General features: G+C 35.6%; 1 protein-coding gene across 14 annotated transcripts in view; it reads left to right on the forward strand.

Annotated features, from left to right (window-relative positions):
* The window catches only part of MYCBP2 (MYC binding protein 2), a 273,950-nt gene that overhangs the window by 140,888 nt on the left and 105,213 nt on the right, over nucleotides 1–27,849 (forward strand). For all 14 annotated transcript variants that reach the window (XM_079138891.1, XM_079138897.1, XM_079138894.1 and 11 more), the window contains 9 exons: nucleotides 2,101–2,307; nucleotides 2,704–2,835; nucleotides 4,730–4,908; nucleotides 13,300–13,442; nucleotides 14,870–14,970; nucleotides 15,652–15,870; nucleotides 18,300–18,525; nucleotides 25,958–26,076; nucleotides 26,700–26,787. In XM_079138891.1, the coding sequence (XP_078995017.1) occupies nucleotides 2,101–2,307; nucleotides 2,704–2,835; nucleotides 4,730–4,908; nucleotides 13,300–13,442; nucleotides 14,870–14,970; nucleotides 15,652–15,870; nucleotides 18,300–18,525; nucleotides 25,958–26,076; nucleotides 26,700–26,787 (1,414 nt within the window). The remainder of the gene's footprint in view (nucleotides 1–2,100; nucleotides 2,308–2,703; nucleotides 2,836–4,729; nucleotides 4,909–13,299; nucleotides 13,443–14,869; nucleotides 14,971–15,651; nucleotides 15,871–18,299; nucleotides 18,526–25,957; nucleotides 26,077–26,699; nucleotides 26,788–27,849) is intronic.

Raw genomic sequence — 27,849 nt, forward strand, 5'->3', positions numbered from 1 at the left:
GATACAAATGGGGTACAACTTTTCTTTTCTCTGATTGTACACAATATAGATTCACACCATTTCATGTATAAGTTATATTTTTTAAGACTGAATAAAAAGTACACTTAAAAATTTTCCAGTTTCTTTTTTCACGTATTTTGATTTTATGAAAACTAGTTTATTCTTGTGCTGGTAAAAAAATTTCCTTCCAACTCAGCTTTTTTTTTTTTTTTTTTTTTTTTTTTTTTTTTTTTTTTTTGCCTTTTCTTATACCTTTTATCTACTTTTATCTGCTTCTTCTTCCTCATCAGTTTACACAAGTTACAGTAATATAAAGTGTACATTTTCCTCTTAGACTAGGTTCTTCTCTGCACTGTTATACAACTCATCAGCTCCATGCCCCAATAAAAGTGAAGATAGTTCATGTTACTGGTGAGGGTTGTTATGAAGTCAGGCTACTGATAAAGAACACATGGTATTGAAAAGGTGAAGAGGTCAAACCTTTGCTCTTCCCACTCATTTGACCCAAGCCACATAAATATAGAAAATCAGAGTTATTTTTGTTTCACTCATATCACAGTTTTTAAAATTGTAAAATATTCCTAATACAGAATTTCACTCTAATCATTATTTTGGTATAGTTCAGTGACATTAAGTACATTCACTTTGTGCAGCCATTGTCACAAAGTTTTAAAAGTATGAAATATGTTTGAGAACATCACTGAAACAGTTTTAAACACCTTTTCATTTTGTAAGGTGACATTTTTCTTCCCTCCATTTCACTGCCTTACTCTGTTTGGTAACATGTCTGAACATTTTGACTAAATTTGATTTTTCTATTTTCCTCCCAAAATGTAGATTATAGATTGTTTTTGGAAATCATGCTTTAATGTGAAATACCTTATATTACTCAAAGAAATGTTTAATAACCCATGTATGTTCAGTGACCCCAGCTCTCAGATTTCTTTCCAAGGAACTTCTTTTCTCTATTTGATTTTTATGATTTCTAGACTTTGCTCTTTTTTTTTTTTTTAACTTTCATATTTATTTTAGAATCTGTTATGGAAATCATCCAGTTTACGTTGGCCACTGATTCACAATGACTAGTAGTTATAATTTCTGGTTGATTACATGGACCTGAGCAAATTTTAGAATGTCACCCTGGGAAACATTTCCTAGATTTCTTGGTTTGCTTTTTGACTTTGCCCTTGGAGGTTATTGACACTCTTGTCAGAAAATGTTTAATTTTTTAAAAATAGTCAGCCTATAATATTTTGTACTACACTTTGTACTAGACTGGAGGATATAGGACAGTCTATAATTCATATGCCCCCTTCCAAACCTTAACTCATATGTATACTTGCCTTTTTCATGAAAACAAAATTTCTAATGAAATGCCAAAATCACTGGGCATTTAATATACAACCCTAGGAGTTCCCAAAGGTTCTACTTTAGATGCCTTCATTTCTTTCTCAGAGCAGTTTCTGACTCTGGATAAAATCATAAACTTCAACTGTTCCCTCTTAATCGCTCAAGTTTCTGTGACCAACTTAGAAAGTTTCTGTAAATAAAAATATTAGTTTCATATCAAAATAAGTTGTCTGGTCCTCTGTAATGCAAGTCTGAAATTAGTATGGTTGTGTATATATCATGCATACATTAGTGGTATTCAAATTTAGCAAATGGACCATTTTCTTCAAATGAAGTATCACTTGGAAGGTCATGGATAAGAGAAATGGTTCGCTTAAAGAAACTTTAATCCACTTCTTCCTTGTGTACCTATCTCTAGAATTCTTAGAGTTCTGTGTGTATAGTTTGAAAACTACTGATATATAGAATTTGATTTTATTCATATGTTGTGACTGATGACATGCAGAATTGTAGTTCTGACATTTAGTGAAATATGTGACTAAATGAAAATACTATGAAGTGACTGATTTGTGTCTTTAGAATTATAAAATATTGCCTTATTTTGGGTTAATTTCTTAATACAACATACTCTTAATGAGGATCTATTTATTATATATAGGTTATTTTACAAACCTTTGGATAGCTTTGTTACAGGTATATTATTAACACACAGGTTCTAACTGCTGATGTAATTCCTTGTGCTGTTCACAGGTTGATGGACTTAATTCTCTTCACTCTGTAAAAGCCAGTGCTAACCGATTCACAAAGACAAGTCAGGGAAGAAGTTGGAACACTGGGAATGGGTCCCCAGATGCAATCTGTTTTTCAGTAGACAAACCTGGAATTGTTGTGGTTGGTTTCTCTGTCTACGGAGGAGGTGGAATTCATGAATATGAATTGGAGGTGTTAGTTGATGATGTAAGTATCAGTCAGTCATATAGCTTTGGGCTGTGTATGAAGACTTATCGTTGTCCTAATATGATTGTCCCAGACCTTTGAGTGTTTAGTAGATCACTCAACTATGGATAAGACTAAATCAAAAGAGTGATTTTATCTGATTATTTGAGTATTCCTGCCTCACATTTTTTGAACTTTTGGAAAGGAAAAGGTTTTAAGTGGAATTGAAGACTAGTGTATTTCTAAGCCTCTGATTGCAAATCTTGAGTACTTTTTTGTTGTTATATATGGGGAAAAGCTTTTGGCTAATTTTATATGCAAGAAAATTAACTGCATTAAATTAAAGCAGTAATTAATTACAAATCAAAAATGTTCATACAGTTAGTTTAATGGATTTTGTTTTGATATCTTCATTAGAGTGAGCATGCAGGAGATTCAACTCATTCTCACAGATGGACATCTCTGGAATTAGTCAAAGGAACTTATACAACGGACGATTCACCCAGTGACATAGCTGAAATCAGACTTGACAAAGTTGTTTCTTTAAAGGTAATTTCAACCATATGTTTATGTTGTAAAAAAGTTGTGGGCTGGGGAGATAGCTCAGTCGGTAGAGTGCTTGCCTTACAAACACAAAGCCCTGGGTTCGATCCCCAGCACCGCAAAAAAAAAAAAAAAAAAAAGTGGTAATATTATTTAGTTTAAAATAGTGAAAAGTATTCTATGAATTTTCTTTGTTAGGTAGCTCTTTTCCTAAGTTATCTTTCAGGTGATGCTTCAAATATTTATGAAGTTCCCTACTATTCCTAATACTGTACTGTACTGTATTCTGTTTTTGCAAAATATCTGTTAAAGTCTGATTCAATAGGAAGAATAGGTGTATTTTAGTCAAACATAACTTTAGATACCTGATCTTCCATATTAGCTTTAACAACACTAACAAGTCATCATTTTACCATTTTGAGCCTGATCTGTAAAGAGGGAATAATAATGTCTGCATTGTAGTGTTATGCAGATTAAATTAAATAATGGAAATGAAGCACCTGCTTCCCTGTCTGGCACAGTATAAAAACTGAATAAATATTAGTTCCTGTCTTCTTCTCTGTGCCAAAATTTCTTTAAAACACAAATGATCTTAACAGTTAATTATTTTTTTATTGTAAACAAATGGGGTACAACTTGTTTCTGTGTTTGTACATGAAGTAGAGGCATACCATTTGTGTAATCATACATTTACATAGGGTAATGGTGTTTGATTCATTGTTATTTTTCCCTCCCCCCCCACCCCTCTTTTCCCTCTATACAGTTTCTCCTTCTTCTATTCTTGCCTCCCTCCCAACCCCCCTTCAGTTGATGAATGGATAAAGAAACTATGGTATATATTAACAGTCAATTATTAAAGTTACCACTTTATGTAATTTTTCTAAAAATGAATATTTGGCAAAATAGTTTATGCCAATTAATTTTTTATGTTCAAGTAACACTGAAGTATTTCTGAGTTCAGCTGAAATAAATTCATTTTAGAACAGAATTTTGGATTAAGTAGGTTCATCAGTTCCTTCATCAAAAAGAGTTTAGAACTAGGCACAGTGGCACCCACCTGCAATCCCAAGATACTTTGGAGGCTGAGGCAGGAGGACTGCAAGTTTGAGGCCAGCCAGGGCAATTCATGAGACCCTATCTCAAAATAAAAGATAGAAAGGGCCAGGGATGTAGTTCAGATGTAGAGTGCCAGTGGGTTCAATCCCCAATACCTGGGGGGAAATGTTTAGATACTAAAAAACCAAAAATCCTTTATTATGAAATTTATTTCATGAATCACATGTATGAGTATCTATAGCTCACATTTTCAATGTATAGTGCATCATATTCTAAACAGTTATTTTCTTAGAGATATTTTTCCACATCTGTCTGCCTATTTTTGTCTCTGAATGAATGTCTCTAAAAATAAAAATACAATGGACTCATTTATTTTTTCACACATTTAAAGTTATTTCAAGATTTAAACTTAGTAAGGAAAAACATTAGCTTATATTCTTAAAATCCTTTACTAACAGCTAACATTCTAACAGTGTGATTTTAAGAGCAGAACAAGCTCTGATACTGGTGTTCAAATCCTAGTTCTGTCACTAGTTGGGTGACTTGGAAAGTCATTTATCCTCTGTACCTCAGATTCTTCATCTGTAAAATAATGCTGATGAGGACATTTTAAGGATTGATGTAATTAAATCACAAAGTAATTAGGACAATTCTTGTTATTCCAAAGAATTCAATAAGTGTTAACTATCATCATATTTGATTCATTAAAAACTGATTCAGTAACATCATCTATAAATATGATAAAGAAGTTCAATATATTTGCCTTGTTTACTACTAGAGTTCTTTTTATATAATCTCTATATTTAATGAATAAACAAACATGTTTTACATCTTTATCATGAAGGAAAATGTTAAATATGCTGTGCGCTTGAGGAACTATGGAAGCCGCACGGCCAATGGAGATGGAGGAATGACCACAGTACAGTGCCCTGATGGCGTGACCTTTACATTCAGCACGTGCAGCTTGAGTAGCAATGGCACAAATCAAACCAGAGGACAGATTCCACAGATACTCTACTATAGGTAGGTGTATCTATAGATGGAATGGAAATATTCTAAAAGTGGCATAACTTACAATATACTGCCAAGGTAAAAAATGATAAATGGACAGTTGAAATTAAATATAAAATATCTGCTTAACACATATTTGTGCTAATTCATGTAAAGAAGTCTTATTTGAAGATAAAAATTCAAAATTTACTATAATGGTGAATGCTTTGAAACATGGGGTTTTTGGTCATTTCTTTAATATCATTGAAGTTTTGTGTATTGGACACATGTGTTGGACACTTCATCAGGAATCATAAAGTTTCAAATTTAAATAGAATTTATTTATTTATTTTTATGAGTACCTAAAATGAATGATCAGATTGACTCAACCCAGGTAGTGATGTTGCCTTGATCCTGTTATCAATCTACAGAATATTTCAGTGTCTGTAAATCTCATACCTCCCCTGGGTATCCTCTTGGGCTCTAGAATATACAATGGTATTTTCTTTTATTTCAGCCAAAACCGTTCTACAAAAAAACAGTGAAAAGTAAAGAATAATAATAACCTTTGGGTTAAGAATACTTCAATGAATTTTTCTTTTAGTAACTTAGCTGGAGTCTTAGGTAATAGTGGGTACTATTGACCACATTTGTCCTTAACTAGACTACATCACTAAAGTTGCAGAGGCTTGATGCTCCCTCTCTCTCCTTCATAAACCATCTGGGGACACCTCCTAGGTTGTTAGTATAAAATAATTTCCCTGAAGATTTTCTCCTTCCTTTATTCGTATGTCATTGAGACAAGACAGTAGGCAGTAAATAACTGTGTAGTACAGTGTTATTGCTGAAATATACACACTTTCTAGTCTTTTTATCCCAATTATGAACAACTTTTTTTTGTTACATAAGCACTATAATAAATAGTTCATTATTTTCTTTCTCAGCCATAGATTGAAAGTTTAACATGCACACAAAGACAGTTTTGTATTTCAGAAAGCTAGAGAGCCATTAACAGCATCTACTATTCAAACTTCTGGATATTTTCATATTTATAAGCAAGCTTTAAGTACTCTAACCTTTAATAATTTAAGTTAAAAAAGATTAAAGTCTCTTGAACTTAAACATGTTCTACTCTGATGGCTACCAGAGTAATCTCTCTAGCTTTGGTATCTTCTCTGAGCCCTAGACTGAATATCCAAGTCTCTAATACCTTCCTTCAGATGACCCGCAGTGGAGATGATGCTGATTCATATGTATTGAATACTTAAACTGAGGGCCAGGCTGTGCTCCAATGCTTTACCTATCTTGTCTTAGGTAGTCGTGAGGTAGGCACTTGTATAGAAGAGGGAACTGAGGCACTGAGTGTTAAATGTGTTACCCAGATCACACTTGTAATCAGTTATGGTACAGAGATTTATAGGAAGGAAATCATATTCCAGATGTCATATTCTTGAACCACTACACATCCTCTTTGAGAATGCTTTGTACAGTTGACTAATAGACATCTTAGTTTTAACAGATCCATAGTACCCCTCTCGCTTCCACAGTTATAGCCACACACCTTATCATTCTTAATGTCTCCATTACCCTCATACTTTATATCTGATTCGTCAACAAATCCCACACTTTAAAATGTCCTCATCTGACCTTTTCTACCACTACTATGATGATTAGCAACCTAGTGCAAATCACCGCTCTGTCTGTTTAATTGTAATATCCTCTCTACGTGTCTCCCTCCTTTCTCTGTTGCCCACCTACAGTCACTTCTCCTTGGTGCAGCCAGTGATATAATAAAACCATAAGTCATACTGTATACCGCCCTTTCTCAAAGTACAGTGTGGCCTCCTGTTCCCATACCAGTATGAATCATGAAGTTAGTTGTTATTGTGACATACAAATATGACTTCTGTTTTCCTCTACACCCCTATCCCCAGACATCTTTCATTCCAGCAATACTTGTCTTCACTCTGTTTTTTTTTTTTAATTTTTTATACATGATTTTATTTTGCAATGCTTTTCTGCCAAAATATCCTTCAGAAAAGAGGGAGTTCCTTTATACTTAAATTCTTTTTTTTTTTAATTTTAATTAAAAATCACAAATTTACATAGGGCAATGTTGTTTGATTCATTTTGTTATTTTTTTCCCTTCCCCCCTTCCCTCCCACCCCTCTTTTCCCTCTGTACATTCCTTTCTTCCTCATTCTTACCACCCTCCTTATCCCTAACCCTAAACCTAGCCCTAACCCTAACACTAATCCCTCCTACCCCCCCCCATGTCCTCATCCGCTTATCAGCGAGATCATTCGTCCTTTAGTTTTTTGAGATTGGCTTATCTCACTTAGTATGATATCCTCCAATTTCATCCATTTGCCTGCGAATGCCATAATTTTGTCATTCCTCATGGCGGAGTAATATTCCATTGTATATATATGCCACAGTTTCTTTATCCATTGATCAACTGCAGGGCATCTGGGTTAGTTCCACAATCTGGCTATAGTGAATTGAGCAGCTATGAACATTGATGTGGCTGTATCTCTGTAGTATGCTGATTTTAAGTCCTTTGGATATAGTCCAAGGAGTGGAATAGCTGGGTCAAATGGTGGTTCCATTCCAAGCTTTCTGAGGAATCTCCATACTGCTTTCCAGAGTGGCTGCACTAGTTTGCAACCCCACGAGCAATGTATGAGTGTACCTTTTTCCCCACATCCTCGCCAACACCTATTGTTGCTTGTGTTCTTGATAATCGCCATTCTAATTGGGGTGAGATGGAATCTTAGTGTAGTTTTGATTTGCATTTCTCTTATTACTAGAGATGTTGAACATTTGTTCATATATCTGTTGATTGCTTGTACATCTTCTTCTGTGAAGTGTCTGTTCCCATTTCCTTAGCCCATTTGTTGATTGTATTATTTGTATTCTTGGAGTAGAGTTTTTTGAGTTCTTTATAGATTCAGGATATTAGCGCTCTATCTGAAGTATGATTGGCAAAGATACTCTCCCACTCTGTAGGCTCTCTCTTCACATTACTGATAGTTTCCTTTGCTGAGAGAAAGCTTTTTAGTTTGAATCTATCCCAGTTGTTGATTCTTGCTTATATTTCTTGGGAAATGGGAGTCCTATTAAGGAAGTCTGCTCCTAAGCCAACAAGTTGAAGGTTTGGGCCTACTTTTTCTTCTATAAGATGCAGGGTCTCTGGTCTGATTCCGAGGTCCTTGATCCATTGTGAGTTGAGTTTTGTGCAGGGTGAGAGATAGGGTTTTAATTTATTCTGTTGCATATGGTTTTCCAGTTTTCCCAGCACCATTTGTTGAAGAGGCTATCTTTTCTCCATTGCATATTTTTGGCCCCTTTGTCTAGTATAAGAAAATTGTATTTATTTGGGTTTGTGTCTGTGTCCTCTATCCTGTACCATTGATCTACCTGTCTATTTTGGTACCAATACCATGCCGTTTTTGTTACTATTGCTTTGTAATAGAGTTGAAGATCTGGTATTGGGATACCCCCTGCTTCGCTCTTTCTACTGAGGATTGCTTTAGCTATTCTGGGTTTCTTATTTTTCCAGATGAATTTCATAATTGCTTGCTCTATTTCTGTAAGGTACATCATTGGGATTTTAATTGGAATTGCATTGAATCGATATAGCACTTTTGGTAGTATGGCCATTTTGACAATATTAATTCTTCCTATCCAAGAACATGGGAGATGTTTCCATCTTCTAAGGTTTTCTTTAATTTCTTTCTTTAGTGTTCTGTAGTTCTCATTGTAGAGGTCTTTCACCTCTTTTGCTAGATTGATTCCCAAGTATTTTATTTTATTTTATTTCTTGAAGGTATTGTGAATGGGGTAGTTTTCCTAACTTCTCTTTCTGAAGATTCATCACTTATGTATAAAAATGCATTGGATTTATGAGCATTGATCTTATATCCTGCTACTTTACTGAATTCACTTATGAGTTCTAAGAGTTTTCTGGTGGAATTTCCAGCTTCCTCTAAATATATAATCATGTCATCAGCGAACAGGAATAGTTTGAGTTCCTCTTTTCCAATTCGTATCCCTTTAATTTCTTTGGTTTGTCTAATTGCTCTGGCTAGAGTCTCAAGAACAATGTTGACTAGAAGTGGTGAAAGAGGGCATCCCTGCCTTGTTCCAGTTTTTAGGGGGAATGCTTTCAGTTTTTCACCATTTAGAATGATATTGGCCATGGGCTTAACATAGATGGCCTTCACAATGTTAAGGAATGATCCCACTACCCCAATTTTTTCTAGTGTTTTGAGCATGAAGGGATGCTGTATTTTATCGAATGCTTTTTCTGCATCTATTGAAATAATCATGTGATTCTTAACTTTTAGTCTATTGATATGGTGAATGACATTTATTGATTTCCCGATGCTGAACCAACCTTGCATCCCTGGGATGAAACCCACTTGATCATGGTGCACTATCTTTTTAATATATTTTTGTATGCGATTTGCTAAGATTTTGTTGAGAATTTTTGCATCAATATTCATTAAGGATACTGGTCTGAAATTTTCTTTCCTCTATGTATCTCTGTCTGGTTTAGGTATCAGTGTGATATTGGCTTCATAGAATGAGTTTGGGAGGGTTCCCTCCTCTTCTATTTTATGGAATACTTTGAGAAGTATTGGAATGAGCTCTTCTTTAAAGGTTTTGTAGAACTTGGCTGAGAACCCATCTGGCCCCGGACTTTTCTTTGTTGGTAGGCTTTTGATGACCTCTTCTATTTCATTGCTTGAAATTGATTTATTTAAGTTGTGTATGTCTTCCACGTTCAGTTTAGGTAATTTATATGTCTCTAGAAACTTGTTGATGTCTTCGAGGTTTTCTGTTTTGTTGGAGTATAGATTTTCAAAATAGCTTCTAATTATGTTTTGTATTTCACTCGTGTCTGTTGTGATATTTCCTGTTCATTCCGAATTTTAGTGATTTTTCTCCCTTTTTCTCTTTGTTAGCCTGGCTAAGGGTTTATCAATTTTGTTTATTTTTTCAAAGAACCAACTATTTATTTTGTTAATTTTTCCGATCGTTTCTTTTGTTTCAATTTCGTTGATTTCGGCTCTGATTTTAACTATTTCCTATCTTCTACTACTTTTGGTGTTGGTCTGCTCTTCTTTTTCTAGGGCTGAGCTGTATTGTTAAGTCGTTTATTTGTTGATTTCTACTTCTTTTGTTGAATGCCCCCCATGAAATAAATCTTCCTCTAAGTACTGCTTTCATAGTGTCCCAGAGATTTTGATATGATGTGTCTTTGTTCTCATTTACTTCCAAGAATTTTTAAATTTCCCTCCTGATGTCTTCTGTTATCCATTTATCGTATAATAGTGTATTATTTAATCTCCAAGTATTGGAGAAGTTTCTGTTTTTTATTCTGTCATTTATTTCTAATTTCAGTCCATTATGATCTGATAGAGTACAAGGTAGTATCTCTATCTTCTTGTATTTGCTAACAGTAGCTTTGTGGCATAAAACATGGTCTATTTTAGAGAAGGATCCATGTGCTGCTGAGAAGAAAGTGTATTCGTTCTTTGTTGGATGGTATATTCTATATAAGTCGGTTAAGTCTAAATTGTTGATTGTGTTGTTGAGATCTATGGTTTCTTTATTCAATTTTTGTTTGGACGATCTATCCAGCGGTGAGTGAGGTGTGTTAAAATCACCTAGTATTATTGTGTTGTGGTCTATTTGATTTCTGGAATTGAGAAGGATTTGTTTGACGTACATGGATGAGCCAATGTTCAGGGCATAGATGTTTATGATTGTTATGTCTTGCTGATTTATGCTTCCCTTAAGCAGTATGTAATGTCCATCTTTATCCCTTCTGACTAGTTTTGGCTTAAAGTCCACATTATCTGAAATGAGGATGGATACTACAGCTTTTTTGCTGTGTCCATGTGCATGGTACGTTTTTTCCCATCCTTTCACCTTTAGTTTATGGGTATCTCTTTCTATGAGATGGGTCTCTTGCAGGCAGCATATTGTTGGATTTTTCTTTTTAATCCAATCTGCCAGTCTATGTCTTTTGATTGATGAGTTCAGGCCATTAACATTCACAGTTATTATTGTGATATGATTTGTATTCCTAGTCATTGGACTCATTTTTGTTTTTTGACATGATTTGGTTTCTCCTTTATTTGGCTATTCCTTTAGGCTAGTTCCTCCCGTTGCTGATTTACATCGTTGTTTTTCATCTCTTCCTCATGGAATATTTTGCCGAGAATGTTCTGTAATGCCGGCTTTCTTTTAGTAAATTCCTTTACCTTTTGTTTATTGTGGAAGGATTTTATCTCATCGTCAAATCTGAAAGTAAGTTTTGCTGGGTATAAAATTCTTGGTTGGCATCCATTTTCTTTCAGGGCTTGGTAAATGTTGTTCCAGGCCCTTCTAGCTTGTAGGGTCTGGACTGAAAAATCTGCTGATATTCTTATTGGTTTCCCCCTGAATGTAATCTGATTCTTTTCTCTAGCGGCCTTTAAAATTGTCTTTATTTTGAATGTTAGGTATTTTCATAATAATGTGCCTTGGTGTAGGTCTGTTGTAATTTTGCATATTTGGAGTCCTATAAGCCTCTTATACTTGGTTTTCCATTTCATTCTTGAGATTTGGGAAATTTTCTGATATTATTTCATTGAATAGATTGTTCATTCCTTTGGTTTATTTCTCTAAGCCTTCCTTAATCCCAATTATTCTTAAATTTAGCCTCTTCATGATATCCCATAATTCTTGTAGATTCTGTTCATGATTTCTTACCTTCTTCTCTGTTTGGTCAACCTTGTTTTCAAGATTAAATATTTTGTCTTCAATATCAGAGGTTCTGTCTTCCAGGTGATCTATCCTATTGTTTATGCTTTCTATGGCGTTTTTTAACTTGGTTTATTGTTTCCTTCATTTCAAGGATTTCCGTTTGGTTTTTTTTCAGTATCTCTAACTCTTATTGAAATGCTCTTTTGCTTCCGTTATTTGCTCTTTTAACTGTTGATTAGTGCATTCATTTAATGCCTGCATTTGTTCTTTCATCTCCTCGTTTGCTTCCCTGATTGTTTTAATTATGTACATTCTGAACTCCCTTTCTGACATTTCTTCTGCTGTGCTGTCATTGGGTTTTATTGATATAGTATCTAGGTTTGTTTCGGACATTTTCTTCCCTTGTTTTCTCATATTGGTCAGATGTCAGTGGGACTCTGTGATATTGTAGATTTCCTCTATTGGCTTATAGTGACCCTGTAGATTTCCAGTGTATCACCTACCAGCCTTCAGTAGCCAGACATCTTGGATTAATTTGATAATGCAGTGCTTCCGAAGAATGCTGCCCCTAGCCCACTACTGGTTCCAGGGAGAGAGACCTGGAGAGGTCTCTTGTTGCACAGCCCTGGTTCCAGAGGCTGGTTGTAGGTCGGAGGTCTCCACTGGCTTGGGGACTTGTGGCTGGCTCTGTGTAGACAGGCTGTCACTGGTCGATTTGCCCCGAGAAGCTAGCCTAGAGAGGCGCTTCCCGCTGGAGGGGGGCTGGGCTGCTTGGGGAAGTCCCTGGCGCCCTGTGCTGGTCACTGAAGCAACCTGCGGGCGGGCTGGAGCTGGCAGCGGGGCGGGCCGGAGCTGGCCAGGGCGGGCCGGAGCTGGCTGCTCTGCTTCTGTGCGGAAGGGCTCTCACTGGGGGGCCTGTTCCGAGAGGCTGGAGGATCTGTCCCTGTGGGTGGAACCCACTGCCAGAGTGCACAGAGCTGCCTGGGGGAGACGCTATCTGCCCTGTCCCACTCTAATAAGCCACTTGAATCCGGGCCTGCCACCCAGCTGAGCTTTGCTGGGTGGGGGAGACTTACCCGTGGTCCTATTTTAGTCCGAGACTCTCGTGCCTCTCCTTCTTGAATCCTGGGTTCTGGGGCAACTGGAGATGCAGTCACCCTCTAGTCCGCCATCTTGGATCGCCCCGTGGAAAAAGCCTGCAGCTGGAGGGGGACAGTGCTGCCTGGAGAGGTCTCTGGCTGCCCAGCCCTGGTCCCAGAAGCCGCTTGTATATCGGATGTCTCCGCTGGCTTGGGGACTTGTGGCTGGCTCTGCGTCGAGAGGCTCTCACTGGGCGGTCTGCCCCGGGAAGCTAGCCTAGAGAGGCACTTCCCACTGGAGGGGGCTGGGCTGCTTGGGGGAGTCTTCACTCTGTTCTTTAAACTCAGTGTTGTTGTCTTTGTCCTGACAGTTTTCCACAGATCTTTGCATGGATTTTTTGTTTTGTTTTGTTTTTCTTCAAAGTCCTTATTACTTCCTGGAACTATATGATTACATATTTACTGTTTTAACTTTAACTTTTTAAATGTAAATTGAATGAAAGACTGTGATTTGTATATGATTTCTAAAGTTAGATCATGTTTTACCTACCATTGTAGAATGCTCTCTTGTTTACCCATGTCACAGGAGTGAATTTGATGGGGATTTGCAATCTCAACTTCTGAGTAAAGCCAATGAAGAAGATAAAAACTGTAGTAGAGCTCTCTCTGTGGTAAGCACTGTTGTTCGAGCTGCCAAGGACCTCTTGCACAGAGCTCTTGCTGTAGATGGTAAGACTATCCTTTTTCTTTTCTTTATGGTTATATTTTAGATTCTTTGTTCTCTAACTTTGCATGGAGATACTGAGGAGGAACCATCTTATAGAATCCCTAAGTGATTTATTAATTATAGACCTATACATACACAAATTTTGGATCAGCCATGCTGTCTGTACACTAATGCAGATTTTTTAACAATGTTCAGAAGCAATTATCTGGCATTTTTATTTCCTTAATAAGAGAAGAATTCTATCTTGATTAAAATTGGTTATTGCCTTTATTCTTTCTTTAGTAGTCAAAAAGCTTTTTCTTCCTATATGTCTTTTCTTCAGTAATGTGTCACCATTCACCCAAATGTTTGGATACCCTATCCATCTCCTTGGATTCACTTGTCTAAATTAAGATCTATGAGTTCTTTCCCTGGAAACCCCTCCAGTTTGTATTCATCCCTCTTTTCTGTTCTCCCACTGCTTACTTCAGGCTGCCATGGTGCACGTGCATGGTCTGCCTCCTTTTCATGGATGGATAGTACCATAATACTCTTTCGCCACCTTTCCCACTTTCCCTATCTAGTTATCTAATCAACCCTTCTACTGGCAATAGTTAGTTATAAAAATAGTTACCTTCTTCCTCTATTACTATAACATTCATTCCTAAGCCTAGTTGTACATCAGTCTCCTGAGAATCTTTCTAAAAATGAGGAATGTTTTGTCCATTCCCAGGAATTTAGGCTAGACTAAGAAACTTTTAAAATAAATACCCAGTCTATTTTGATGAAGCAGCAAATCTGGAAACCAGTATTCGGGAGAATAATTGACTTATAAGTGTCATTACAATCTAGACTCAATTTATCTTTCCACCAACATTTTCATGGATAAATGACTAAAATGTCACCAACAGAGAATTTTCTTTGGAAACATAGAAGACAGTATAGCTTAACAACAGCAAACATTTTTAGAGTACTATGTGCAGGCATTGTTTTAAGTGTTTTACATATATTAAGTTATTTAATCTTTACAGCATCCAATGAGGAAACGAGAGTTACTGTCCTAGTTTACAGATTATTTTCCTAACATCACTAATAGTCTTGCTTGGTACCAGAGTAGTAGTTTTAAAATCATGATTCTATTATCCACATTTCTAATCCTAGATATCCTTGTACTGATATGTATACTCAGTGCACAAAGTATTTTATGTAAGATACTTAAGCACTGTGTGCCTTGGTTTCCCTTCTAAAAAAAAGTAGGAATAATAAAAACATTTTATTGTGAGGATTAATTGAGATGAAATGTGGAGATAAATCCCTTAGACTTGTACCAGGTCCTTTATAAACAGTTAATATTAACCACAACTTTGTTCAGGAGAATAGAATATAGGTTAGTACAACATGTATATAGTGCAATGAAACCTTCTAACTATAGTTTTAATGCCTTTTTTAGCTGATGACATTCCAGAACTGCTTAGCTCTTCCAGTCTGTTTTCCATGCTGCTTCCCCTAATTATAGCCTACATAGGACCAGTAGCTGCTGCTATTCCCAAGGTGTGTAACTTAATTCTATAACTTTGAATTTTTTTAAAAAGTAACATTTTTTAGACTTTATATCTTTTCTTTAAAGATACTTTAATCCTTGAGGCACCTGGGTTATAGGTCATAGGCAGAAATTGATGTGTTAAGTGGGAGAAGTTATTAGTTAAACCTCTCAGTTCGCAGTATTGTTTACTGGATTAGTGTGCTTACATATTGGCTTTACGTTTGAAGAATTTGGGAATGGAAAATTTTATGTTTTAGAATTATGACATAGAAGGAAAGACTTAAGATAACAGATCTTTAAAATATATGAGCTTGATACCGTATCTTCATCATCTTGAATCATAATGTTGGAAAAGAATAGAAATGTTTTAAAGTACAGAAATATTCAAGACATGGAATAAACTGTAAATTATTGATTCTTTTGCATAATGAAATATTAAGCATAACCTCATTTTCTGTAGATCGCGAAAAACAAAAGTGTTTAAAAATACAGACTAGGTTTTTAGTCGTTCATAACATCTGAGAGAAATCTTTTATCCATAAAACAAATGTTTCAGTGAACAAAAACTTAGTACAAACTCTTGATGGAAATTGTTACTAATAAGGGTAACCAACAATTATAGTAATTCATAATTTAAAAACTATTTTCCCATTTATCATCTAATCTTTTGTTTTATATATATTTACTAGGTGGCTGTAGAAGTCTTTGGACTTGTCCAACAATTGCTTCCCTCAGTTGCTATTTTGAATCAGAAGTATGCACCCCCTGCTTTCAATCCCAATCAGTCAACAGATAGCACCACAGGAAACCAGCCTGAACAAGGTCTCTCAGCTTGTACAACCTCTAATCACTATGCTGTCATAGAGAGTGAGCACCCATATAAGCCTGCCTGTGTGATGCACTACAAGGTAGGTAGGCACTGATTTCTGAAAATAATCAATTGTAAAACTTGATTTGAGATTCTATAATGGTATCTTAAAGAATGCTTCACTAGTTTTCAGAAATGTAACCTCTTTTATAGTATATGAGTATAGAAAAATTACAGGTAAATACTATCACATATACAGAATTTTTACCCTAAAGAATACAGGTTTATGAGAATGATTATCAAATCTTAAAACTGTAATTTAGTATGTAATTCTAAACTCCCATAATGTATATTGTAATAATGCATGCAAATCAGTTTTTGAATTCACATAATTTGTATCACAGCCTCAGCTCTGAAAATTTACACACACAATGTAGGATTTAAGAAGTCAACCATGCTTAGTATTAAAAAAAAAAAGTGCAAAACATTTATAAATTTAATGTCATTATATTAAAAATTCTTTTTGTTTTTCAAATTATATTATGTAAATTAATGTCATTCATTTCATTGATTTTAATTACAAGTAAACATTTTGTGTTCTTATAAAATTTTCAGTTTTTTATTGTAGAGAATATTTATTAAGGTTGAGGATATAGCTCAGATGGTAGAGTGCTTGCCTTGTATTCACAAGGCCCTGGGTTCAATCCCTGGTACCACAAAAAAAAAAGAGAGAGAGAGAGAGAAAGAGAGAGAATATTAAATGTCTAAAAATAAGCACAATAATATGTTGTACCTGATCTATCCATCTCCCAGGTTCAACAGTCTCATTACTTTAAAGGACATTCATGATATTTGCTTGGGTATATTTTCTAAGACATATCTCTAATATCTTAGGACATTTAAAAGTTATGGTTATAATAATTAGAGGGGAGTGAATGGGGGGTGATATGGGGATAGGAATGATAGTAGAATGAATTATACATTATTACCCTATGTGCATATGATTACATGACCAGTACAACTCCACATTGTGAGTAACCAGAAGAATGAGAAGTTAACTCCATTTATGTATGATGTGTCAAATGCATTCCATTGTCATATATAACTAATTGGAATAAAAAGTAAAATAAAAATAACCATACTATTATCACACTTAAAAAGTAAATAATTCCTTAATATAATAAGATATCATGTAAATTTTAGTTTAAATCAGAGTATAGATAAGATGCATACATTATAGTTGGTTATATCCTTTAAGTCTCTCTTTTTTTTGTGGGGGGGGGGGGCAGATACCAGGGATTGAACTCAGGGGCACTCAACCACTGAGCCACATTCCCAGCCCCATTTTTGTATTTTATTTAGAGACAGGGTCTCACTGAGTTGCTTAGTGCCTTGCTGTTGCTGAGGCTGGCTCTGTTCTTTCGATCCTTCTGCCTCAGCCTCCTGAGTCACTGGGATTACAGGTTTTAAGTCTCTTTCAGTTTTAAAATCCTTTACATCTATAGATCCCTTCTTCTTTCTCTTTCTCTCAAATTTTGTTAATTGCAGAAACTGGGCCATGTGTGTTTGGTGGGTGAGGTCCTCTTCACCTTATCTGCTGAGTCCCATAAACACACTACAGCTGTTCCTCATTTCCTTGCTCTCTGGTATAAGATGTTCCTTCCTCAGATCTGGAACCAGCCATTTTTTTAGTTCCTTTTACACATAATTGAAAATAAGGATCACCAGTGCAGTAATGCACACCCGTAATCCCAGCAGTTTGGGAGACTGAGACAGGAAGATTGAAAAGTTCAGAGCCCGCCTCAGCAACTTACTGAGGCCTTGAGCAACTCAGCAATTCCCTGTCTCTAAATAAAATATTAAAAAGGGCTGGGGATTTAACTCAGTAGTTAAGCATCCCTGAGTTCAATCCCCAGTACCGAAAAAAAAAGAAAATAAGAACCAAGGGGACACCTGAATCTCTTTTCTCATACATCTAGAATTTATATTCTCAATGACACTGGGAATATTAAAATTAGAAAATAATTATTCATTTGTGTGTGTGTATGTGGCTGGGTGGGTAGGGTAGATATGTTGTCTATTGATTACATCATAATAAAAATATCAAATTACTATGTTTTAAAGTAAATTAGAATGATCAATTACTGTTTTCTAAAGTAAGAATAATCTCTCTGTGTGTGATTATGTACTAATTGCATATTCATTCTGGATAATTTGTTTTATTTTAGATTTTTAGTAATTGCTTTTAAATTTATATTTTGTTTTATAAATGTTAAAATAATTACATAATCCAAAATAAATTATATAAAACAGATCTAACTTTTATTTCTGTCCTCTTCGTTCAGTTTCTTCCTTTACTATCATAGATAATATTTTCTTTTCATTTTGTAGTTTGTCCTTCTGTTGTTTCATTTAGCAAAAGTGAAAACATACTCTCACACACATATACAGAGGCAGAGGTGTGTGTGTGTGTGTGTGTGTGTGTGTGTGTGTGTGTGTTTGTATTCATGTCTTCTTGCCTATTGCCAGGTGGCATTCCCAGAATGTGTCAGGTGGATGACAATCGAATTTGACCCTCAGTGTGGTACTGCACAGTCAGAAGATGTCCTCCGTTTGTTGATTCCTGTTAGAACCATTCAGAATTCAGGATATGGACCAAAATTGACATCTGTTCATGAAAATCTTAATTCATGGATAGAATTAAAGAAATTTTCTGGATCCTCTGGGTGGCCTACTATGGTTTTAGTATTGCCAGGTAAGTTTCTTCTCTTCTGTTTTAGAGGATAAAATATATGTGTGTAGGTACATATAGTAAGGGCACACTATTAAAAAGTTTATTTAATTTTTAAAGGAAATTGTTTCAGACTTTTGTGAATTGCAGTAGAGGAATAAATTAGATACCCTGGGTAAGGGGCATACGAGGATCTGAGTTTTGGAGCAGAGAGTTAATATTGAAGAGTGGGTCTCTGTTATAGTTGGGACCAAAGAATAGAAAAAGAATATTAAATCTTTTATTTCTCAGTAAATGCTAAATTTTCCAAACTTAAAGACTCCAGTCCTTCCTCTGAAGAAAAGTTGTAAACCCCTTCCAAGTTGTGTTTGAATCTGTTGTTCCAATTGACTTTAAAGGTGTATGTGAGGGAGAACATAATCATGCACACCTGTTATTCCTGATACTCATGTTCTTTTTAAAGAAAATTAAGTTTTTAAAATTATGTGTACTCTGTAGTGTTTTTATCCAATTAACCATAACCACTCTTGTGATGCTTTAAAATAATAGCCTATTTGAATTCAGAAACTTCTTTCTTGAACTATAAACTGGCTTTGTTTGCTTGTTTTTTTTTTGTTTGTTTGTTTGTTTGTTTGTTTTGTGGTGCTGGGGATCGAACCCAGGGCCTTGTGCTTGCAAGGCAAGCATTCTACCAACTGAGCTATATCCCCAACCCGTGCTTGATTGTTAGTAAAGAGATGAGAGAAATCCAAATACCAGCCTAGTGGAATTGCCTACTTTGAAACAGCAAAGGTTAGCCTTGATCACTTCAGACCCTGACAGATAATCAAAACATTGCTAATGTAACTTAAAGGTAGATATGGAGAAAGTAAATTATAATGAAAAATAATAGGTATTCACTTGAGCTGTTTTCTTTTTACTTTTAATTTTAGCACAGTTTGTTCAGGAACACACCTCCCAATAAGTTTTAATATCTTAATTTGAATAACTACGTGGGATGAATAAAAGAAAGGGGAATTTTGATAAAATTGGTTCAGATTTTTTAAAGGATTTATTTATTTATTTATTTAATTTATTTTTATTGTAAACAAATGGGATACATGTTGTTTCTGTTTGTACATGGAGTAACAGCATACCATTTGCATGATCATACATTTACATAGGGTAATGATGTTTGATTCATTCCATTATTTTTTCCTCCCTGCACACCCCTCTCACCTCTCTTTTTCCTCTACACAGTTCCTCCTTCCTCCATTCTTGCCCCCAACCCACCCCCTATTTTGTGTCATCATCCGCTTATCAGTGAGATCATTTGTCTTTTGGATTTTTGAGATTGGCTTACCTCACTTAACATTATATTCTCCAATTTCATCCATTTGCCTGCAAATGCCATAATTTTACTATTCTTTATAGCTGAGTAATAGTCCATTGTGTATATATATATATATATATATATATATATATATATATATATATATAAATATACACCACAGTTTATTTATCCATTCATCAATTGAAGGCATCTAGTTTGGTTCCACAGTCTGGCTATTGTGAATTGAGCAGCTATGAACATTGATGTGGCTGTATCTCTGTAGTATGCTGATTTTAAGTCCTTTGGGTATAGGCCGAGGAGTGGGGTAGCTGGGTCATATGGTAGGTCCATTCCAAGTTTTCTAAGGAATCGCCACACTGCTTTCCAGAGTGGCTGCACTAATTTGCAGTCCCACCAGCAATGTATGAGTGTACCTTTTTCCCCACATCCTCTCCAACACCTGTTGTTGCTTGTATTCTTGATAATTGCCATTCTAATTGGGGTGAGATGGAATCTTAGGGTAGTTTTGATTTGCATTTCTCTTATTACTAAAGATGGTGAACATTTTTTTCATATATCTGTTGATTGCTTATACATCTTCTTCTGTGAAGTGTCTGTTCCCATTTCCTTAGCCCATTTGTTGATTGTATTATTTGTATTCTTGGTGTAGAGTTTTTTGAGTTCTTTATATATTCTGGAAATTAGTGCTCTATCTGAAGAATGAGTGGCAAAAATATTCTCCCACTCTGTAGGCTCTCTCTTCACATTACTGATAGTTTTCTTTGCTGACAGAAAGCTTTTTAGTTTGAATCTATCCCAGTTGTTGATTCTTGCTTTTATTTCTTGTGCTATGGGAGTCCTGTTAAGGAAGTCTGATCCTAAGCCAACAAGGTGAAGATTTGGACCTACTTTTTCTTCTATAAGATGCAGGGTCTCTGGTCTGATTTCAAGGTCCTTGTTCCATTGTGAGTTGATTTTTGTGCAGGGTGAGAGATAGGGGTTTAGTTTCATTCTGTTGCATATGGATTTCCAGTTTTCCCAGCACCATTTGTTGTAGAGGCTACGTTTTCTCCATTACATATTTTTGGCACCTTTGTCTAGTATGAGAAAATTGTATTTATTTGGGTTTGTGTCCATATCCTCTATTCTGTACCATTGATCTACCTGTCTATTTTGGTACCAATACCATGCCATTTTTGTTACTATTGCTTTGTAGTATAGTTGAAGTTCTGGTATTGCGATACCCCGTTTCATTCTTCCTGCTAAGGATTGCTTTAGCTGTTCTGGGTTTCTTATTCTTCCAGATGAATTTCATGATTGCTTGCTCTATTTCTGTCAGGTACATCATTGGGATTTTAATTGGAATTGTATTGAATCTGTATAGCACTTTTGGTAGTATGGCCATTTTGACAATATTAGTTCTGCCTATCCAAGAACATGGGAGATCTTTCCATCTTCTAAGGTCTTCCTCAGTTTCTTTTTTCAGTGTTTTGTAGTTTTCATTGTAGAGATCTTTTACCTCTTTGGTTAGATTGATACCCAAGTATTTTATTTTTTTTGAGGCTATTGCAAATGGAGTTGTTTTCCTCATTTCCCTTTCAGCTGTTTTGTCGCTTGCGTGTAAAAATGCTTTAGATTTATGCGTGTTGATTTTATAGCCTGCTATTTTGCTGAATTCATTGATGAGGTCTAGAAGTTTTCTGGAGGAGGTTTTTGGATCCTCTAAATATAGAATCGTGTCACAACAAATAGTGGCAGCTTAAGTTCCTCCTTTCCTATTCATATCCCTTTAATTTCTTTAGTCTGCCTAATTGCTCTGCCTAGAGTTTCAAGGACAATGTTGAATAGAAGTGGTGAAAGAGGATATCCCTGTCTTCTTCCTGTTTTTAAAGGGAATGGTTTCAGTTTTTCTCCATTAAGAATGATGTTGGCCATGGGCTTAGCATAAATAGCCTTTATAATGTTTAGGTATGTTCCTACTATCCCTATTTTTTCTAGTGTTTTGAGCATGAAGGGGTGTTGTATTTTGTCAAATACTTTTTCTGTGTCAATTGAAATAACCATATGATTCTTATCCTTAAGTCTATTGACATGATGGATTATGTTTATTGATTTATGAATGTTGAACCATCCTTGCATTCCAGGAATGAACCCCACTTGATCGTGGTGCACAATTTTCTTAATATGTTTTTGGATACGGTTTGCCAATATTTTGTTAAGGATCTTTGCGTCTGTATTCATCAAGGATATTGGTCTAAAATTTTCTTTCCTTGATGTGTCTTTTCCTGGTTTGGGTATGAGGGTTATATTAGCTTCATAGAATGAGTTCGGTAGGGTACCCTCCTTTTCTATTTCCTGGAATACTTTGAGAAGTATTGGAATGAGTTCTTCTTTGAAGGTCTTGTAGAACTCGGCTGAGAATCTGTCTGGTCCTGGGCTTTTCTTGGATGGTAGATTTTTAATGGCTTCTTCTATTTCATTGCTTGATATTGATCTGTTTAAATTGTGTATGTTTTCCTGATTCACTTTTGGAGGAGCATATGTCTCCAGAAATTTGTCAATGTCTTCAGTAGTTTCTATTTTGTTGGAATACAGATTTTCAATGTAGCTTCTCATTATGTTCTGTATCTCAGTGGTGTTTGTCGTGATATTTCCTTTTGCATCATGTATTTTAGTAATTTGAGTCTTCTCTCTCTTTCTCTTTGTTAGTGTGGCTAAGGGTTTATCTATTTTGTTTACTTTCTAAAACAACCAACTTTTTGTTTTGTCAATTTTTTGAATAGTTTCTTTTGTTTCAATTTCATTTATTTCAGCTCTGATTTTAATTATTTCCTATCTTCTACTACTTTTGCTGTTATTCTATTCTCCTTTTTCTAGGGCTTTGAGCTGTAATGTTAGGTCAGAGTTGTTGACTTTTCATTCTTTTCTGGAATGCATTCCATGCAATGAATTTTCCTCTTAGTACCACTTTCATAGTGTCCCAGAGATTTTGTTATGTTGTATCATTGTTCTCATTGACCTCTAAGAATTTTTTTATCTCCTCCCTGATGTTTTTTGTTATCCATGTTTCATTCAATAGCATATTATTTAGTCTCCAGGTGTTGGAGTAATTTCTCTTTTTTATTTTGTCATTGATTTCTACTCTCAGTCCATTATGATCTGATAGAACACAGGCAGTATCTCTATTTTTTTGCATTTCCAAAGGGCTGCTTTGTGGCATAACATATGGTCTATTTTCGAGAAGGTTCCATGTGCTGCTGAGAAGAAAGTGAAACAGCTCGTTGATGGATGGAATATTCTATATATGTCTATTAAGTTTCAGTTATTAATTGTGTTATTGAGTTCTCTGGTTTCTTTGGTTGGATTTTGTTTGGAAGATGTATCTAGTGGTGACAGCGGTGAGTTAAAGTCACCCAGAATTATTGTGTTGTGGTCTATGTGATTCCTGAAATTGAGAAGGATTTGTTTGATGTACAGGGATGCACCATTGTTTGGGGCGTAATATTTACTATTATTTTGTCTTCCTGATTTATGGTTCCCTTAAGCAGTATGAAATGTCCTTCTTTATCCCTTCTAACTTTGGCTTGAAGTTCACTTTATCTGATATAAGGATGGAAACCCCTGCTTTTTTACTGAGTCCATGTGCATGGTAGGTTTTTTCCCATCCTTTCACCTTTAGTCTGTGGATGTCTTTTTCTATGAGGTGTGTCTCTTGCAGGCAGCGTATTGTTGGGTCTTTCTTTTTAATCCATTCTGCCAGTCTATGTCTTTTGATTGATGAGTTTAGGCCATTAACATTCAGGGTTATTATTGAGAAATGATTTGTATTCCCAGTCATTTGGCTAATTTTTGGTTTTTAATTTGGCTTGGTTTCTCCTTTGAGTGTTTTTTCTCTAAGGTAGTTCCTTCCTTTGCTGACCTGCATTGTTGTTTTCATTTCCTCCTTATGGAATATTTTGTTGAGAACATTCTGTAATGCAGGCTTTCTATTTGTAAATTCTTTTAACTTTGGTTTTTCATGGAAGGATTTTATTTCATCTTCAAGTCTGAAGGTTAGTTTTGCTGGGTATAGGATTCTTGGTTGGCAACCATGTTCTTTCAGAGCTAGAAATACGTTGTTCCAGGCCCTTCTAGCTTTTAGAGTCTGGGTTGAGAAGTCGACTGCTATCCGTATTGGTCTCCCCCTGTATGTAATCTGATGCTTTTCTCTCGAGGCCTTCAAAATCCTATCTTTATTTTGAATGTTAGGCGTGGTCATTATAATGTGCCTTAGTGTGGATCTGTTGTGATTTTGTGTATTTGGTGTTCTGTAAGCCTCTTGTATTTGATTTTCCATTTCATTTTTCAGGTTTGGGAAATTTTCTGATATTATTTCATTGAATAGGTTGTTCATTCCTTTGGTTTGTATCTCTGTGCCTTCCTCAATCCCAGTAATTCTTAAGTTTGGTCTTTTCATGATGTCCCATAGTTCTTGGAAATTCTGTTCATGATTTCTTACCATCTTCTCTATTTGGACAACTTTATTTTCAAGATTAAATATTTTGTCTTCATTGTCTGAGGTTCTGTCTTCCAAGTGGTCTAGTCTTTTGGTGACGCTTTCCATTGAGTTTTTTATTTGGTTTATTGTTTCCTTCATTTCAAGGATTTCTGGGGTTTTTTTTTGTTGTTTTTTTGTTTTTGTTTTTGTTTTTTTTTGAGAATCTCTATTTCTTTGTTGAAATGATCTTTTGCTTCCTGCAGGTGCTCTTTCAGCTTATTGGTATTATCATTCATTGCCTGCATTTGTTCTCTAATCTCATCCTTTGCTTCGTGAATCATCTTAATCATGTATAATCTGAAGCCCTTTTCTAACATTTCTCCTACCATACTGTCATTGGATTCTGTTAATATAGAATATAGATTTGTTTGGATCATTTTCTTCCGTTGTTTTTTCATGTTGTTCATGTATCTTCCCCTCTAGCAGTGCAGATCTGGGGTATTGCAGATTTCCCCCTATAGGCTTATAGTGGCCCTGTAGGTTTCCAAAACCCTTTCTTTAAGGGGTGATCAATATTAGCAGTGCCCAAATTGAACACTATGTAATCCTAGACCAAATAGCCCCTATGGGGACAATAACAAAATCGTCATAGTAAACAGAATGAGTTCAAATATTATCTTCAGTAAAACAAACAGGTTTGCAATAAGGTCTGCAGTTTCAAATGGAGGACAAAGAGGATGCAGAAGGATGTAGAATGTGGCTGTTAATAGGATAAGAAAAGAATATACAGAAGTTCTAGAAAATAGAAAGGGTGAGAGTATAATCAAAAGAAATTGGATATTAGCATGCAAAAAAGGGAGAAAGAGACTCTGAGGGAATAGGTAAAGAAAAGGAAAAGAGAGCAAGAAAAGTAAAGAAATAAAAACTTAAATTTTTTAAAAAGGAAAAAAAAGTCATATACTAATGAAACCTCCCAGTGTTCAGTAGCCTGATGCATGAGGGGTACCTGACAGTGAGCTTCAAGCCTCCAGCAGCGTCTCAGGACGGGATTTGCCCCACCCAAAGATCGGAGCTATGGCTTCCAGGATTATCCAAGATGGCCACTCTGGCTTCAAAATGTGTTGGCAAATGCGGACCTGTAGCTCATGGGTGGACGTGGGTCAGCTGGAGGTCCTGGAGGCGGGATGTGGTTGGTCCAACAGGGGTCCTGGAGGTCGGGTGTGTTTGGTGTGGTTGCAGGATCCTTGGATGCCGGGTGCAATCAGTTGGTCTGGGGTCCCGGTGATGGGGCGCAGTCAGTTGGTCTAGGGGTCCTGGCGGCAGGGAGCAGTCAGTCAATGTGAGGGCCCCAGAGGCAGGGAGTGATCAGTCAGGCTGAGGGATCCTGGAGACGGGGGCTCAGTCAGTCAGGCCAGGGGTCCTATGGGGCCTGGCTGTTGTCTCAAAATGGCGGCAGCCATGTGTAATCAAACCTGCAGGTACTGTAACAGTGAACTTCCAGGCAACAGCAGGCAGCTGGTGCTCCTGGTGCGTTCGGTGGTGGATAGGTGTAAGGCAGGAGATGGACAGGTGAGAGGCAGGCAAATGGAGGATGATAGGCGCCTGGCAGTGATCAATCTGCCTGGTTCAGATTTGACCTCAATTCTTGCCTTTTTTTTTTTTTTAAGGAAATGAGGCCCTGTTTTCATTAGAGACTGCTTCAGATTATGTGAAAGACGACAAAGCATCCTTCTATGGTTTCAAATGTTTTGCAATTGGATATGAATTTAGTCCTGGACCTGATGAGGTAAGAACAAATTACCTTTCCATCCTGTTAAGGAAGATTATGTTTTTAAGAACATATACCAACTTAAATTATATCATTGCCTATATTCAAAAAGTCTGAAATTTATTTTAAGCTAAGGATGTATAATTTAAAATATTTTGTAGTTTATGTGAGTGCATTGATTTTTATCCTACTTTTAATACATGAAGAAAATGAGGTTTGTGCAACACAACCCAGTATAACCGAAGTGTAATTTTGAAGTGCAATTATGTCTGCCCTGAGCCTGTTCTAATGGATGAACCTTTCTGAGTAAATAATAGAACTTGAATCACAAAGGAACTGTCACCTTTTCTAAATATTTTCAATCATACACTAAAATAAAACCAAAGTCAAAGTTGATTGTATTCCTTCAAAATAATGAATCGAAAATTATTTGGACAATGAACCTATAAAACTGAACCTTAAAACTAGCATTAGACAAAATAGTGAATCTCTTCCATCCTCAAATTAACCATTAGCCAATACATGCTTCTTTCTAATTTAAAAAAGTATATAAACAACTTGAACTTGAATTAATTTTCATTGATAATTTTTATTGTCTTTCAAACATTTTTTAAAGCAGCAAATTTTATGCAATTCTACAGGGAGTCATTCAGTTGGAAAAAGAATTAGCCAATCTTGGTGGGGTTTGTGCAGCTGCTTTAATGAAAAAGGATCTAGCACTTCCTATTGGTAAGTCTTCTTGGTTACTAGGTGTTTGTTGATAAATGTTTTAAAAAGTTAAGAGTAAAATATGTTTATTATAAAACACATGAAAATAGATTTTCAAAATGAATTCCATATCACATATACTCATGAGCAATAGCCACTTAATATTCTAAAGGTTCAGGTTTGTTTAAATAGACTCTGAGGGGTATACTGTAATTGTTTTTATTTATACAAACCATGCACATGTACACGCTCCTTGTATATTTGTATACTATGCCAATCATTGAATTAAGCATTGCTCTTATAGTATTATACCAAAAGTGTGATATGTTAATAATATCCTTGTGGAAATATCAAGTAGACAGTTGGATATTTATTGCCTGGGGCTCAGGAGATAAAACAATAAAAATATCATTTGAACATAGTTGTTATTTTAAAATAGCCCACAGTTAAAGCTGGGACCACCAAGATTTTAAAGATGGACAAAATGGGAAGAAGAGCTCACTTGTAAAAATGTAAAAGTGAAAAGCAGATGAAGGAGAGAAAAACCAGGAGTAGCTATTCATGAGAATTTTGCATATTACTGAGAAATTAATTTAAATCTATCACTGCATTTGAAAATTTGTTTATTTGTATCCTCAATAAGAAATAAATTAGTAAAACAAGAAATATATGGACCCTCAGAGTGGATTAAGAGAGAATAGAAAGTGAAGGAGAGCCTCCACTGATACAGCTTTTCAGAAACATTTTCATGTGGAGAAAAGAGTTGAGGGAGTGACAGAAATGATACCTCTATATGAAGTAAAATTATATGATATGTAAATTAATTTATAATCAAGAGTAAAGATAAAAATTTTAAAAATACTGATATACTCTACAATGTTATGCATGTTTTAACTTTGTATTTTCACTGTAGTTATAAAGTTTTTCTCTTTCCCTAAATCTCTTCCCAAAGTACCACCTATACCTCCTTCTTACGACATTAGGTTTCCAACTCTATCCTTTATTTTCTCCCATTTTCCTTCTCTGCACATTTCTTCTTTCTGTATTCCACTTTCTTTTCCTATTTGGTCCCTTTCAATCTTT

The sequence above is a fragment of the Sciurus vulgaris genome, assembly GCF_902686455.1.
Source record: "Sciurus vulgaris genome assembly, chromosome: 4".
Taxonomy (NCBI): domain Eukaryota; kingdom Metazoa; phylum Chordata; class Mammalia; order Rodentia; family Sciuridae; genus Sciurus; species Sciurus vulgaris.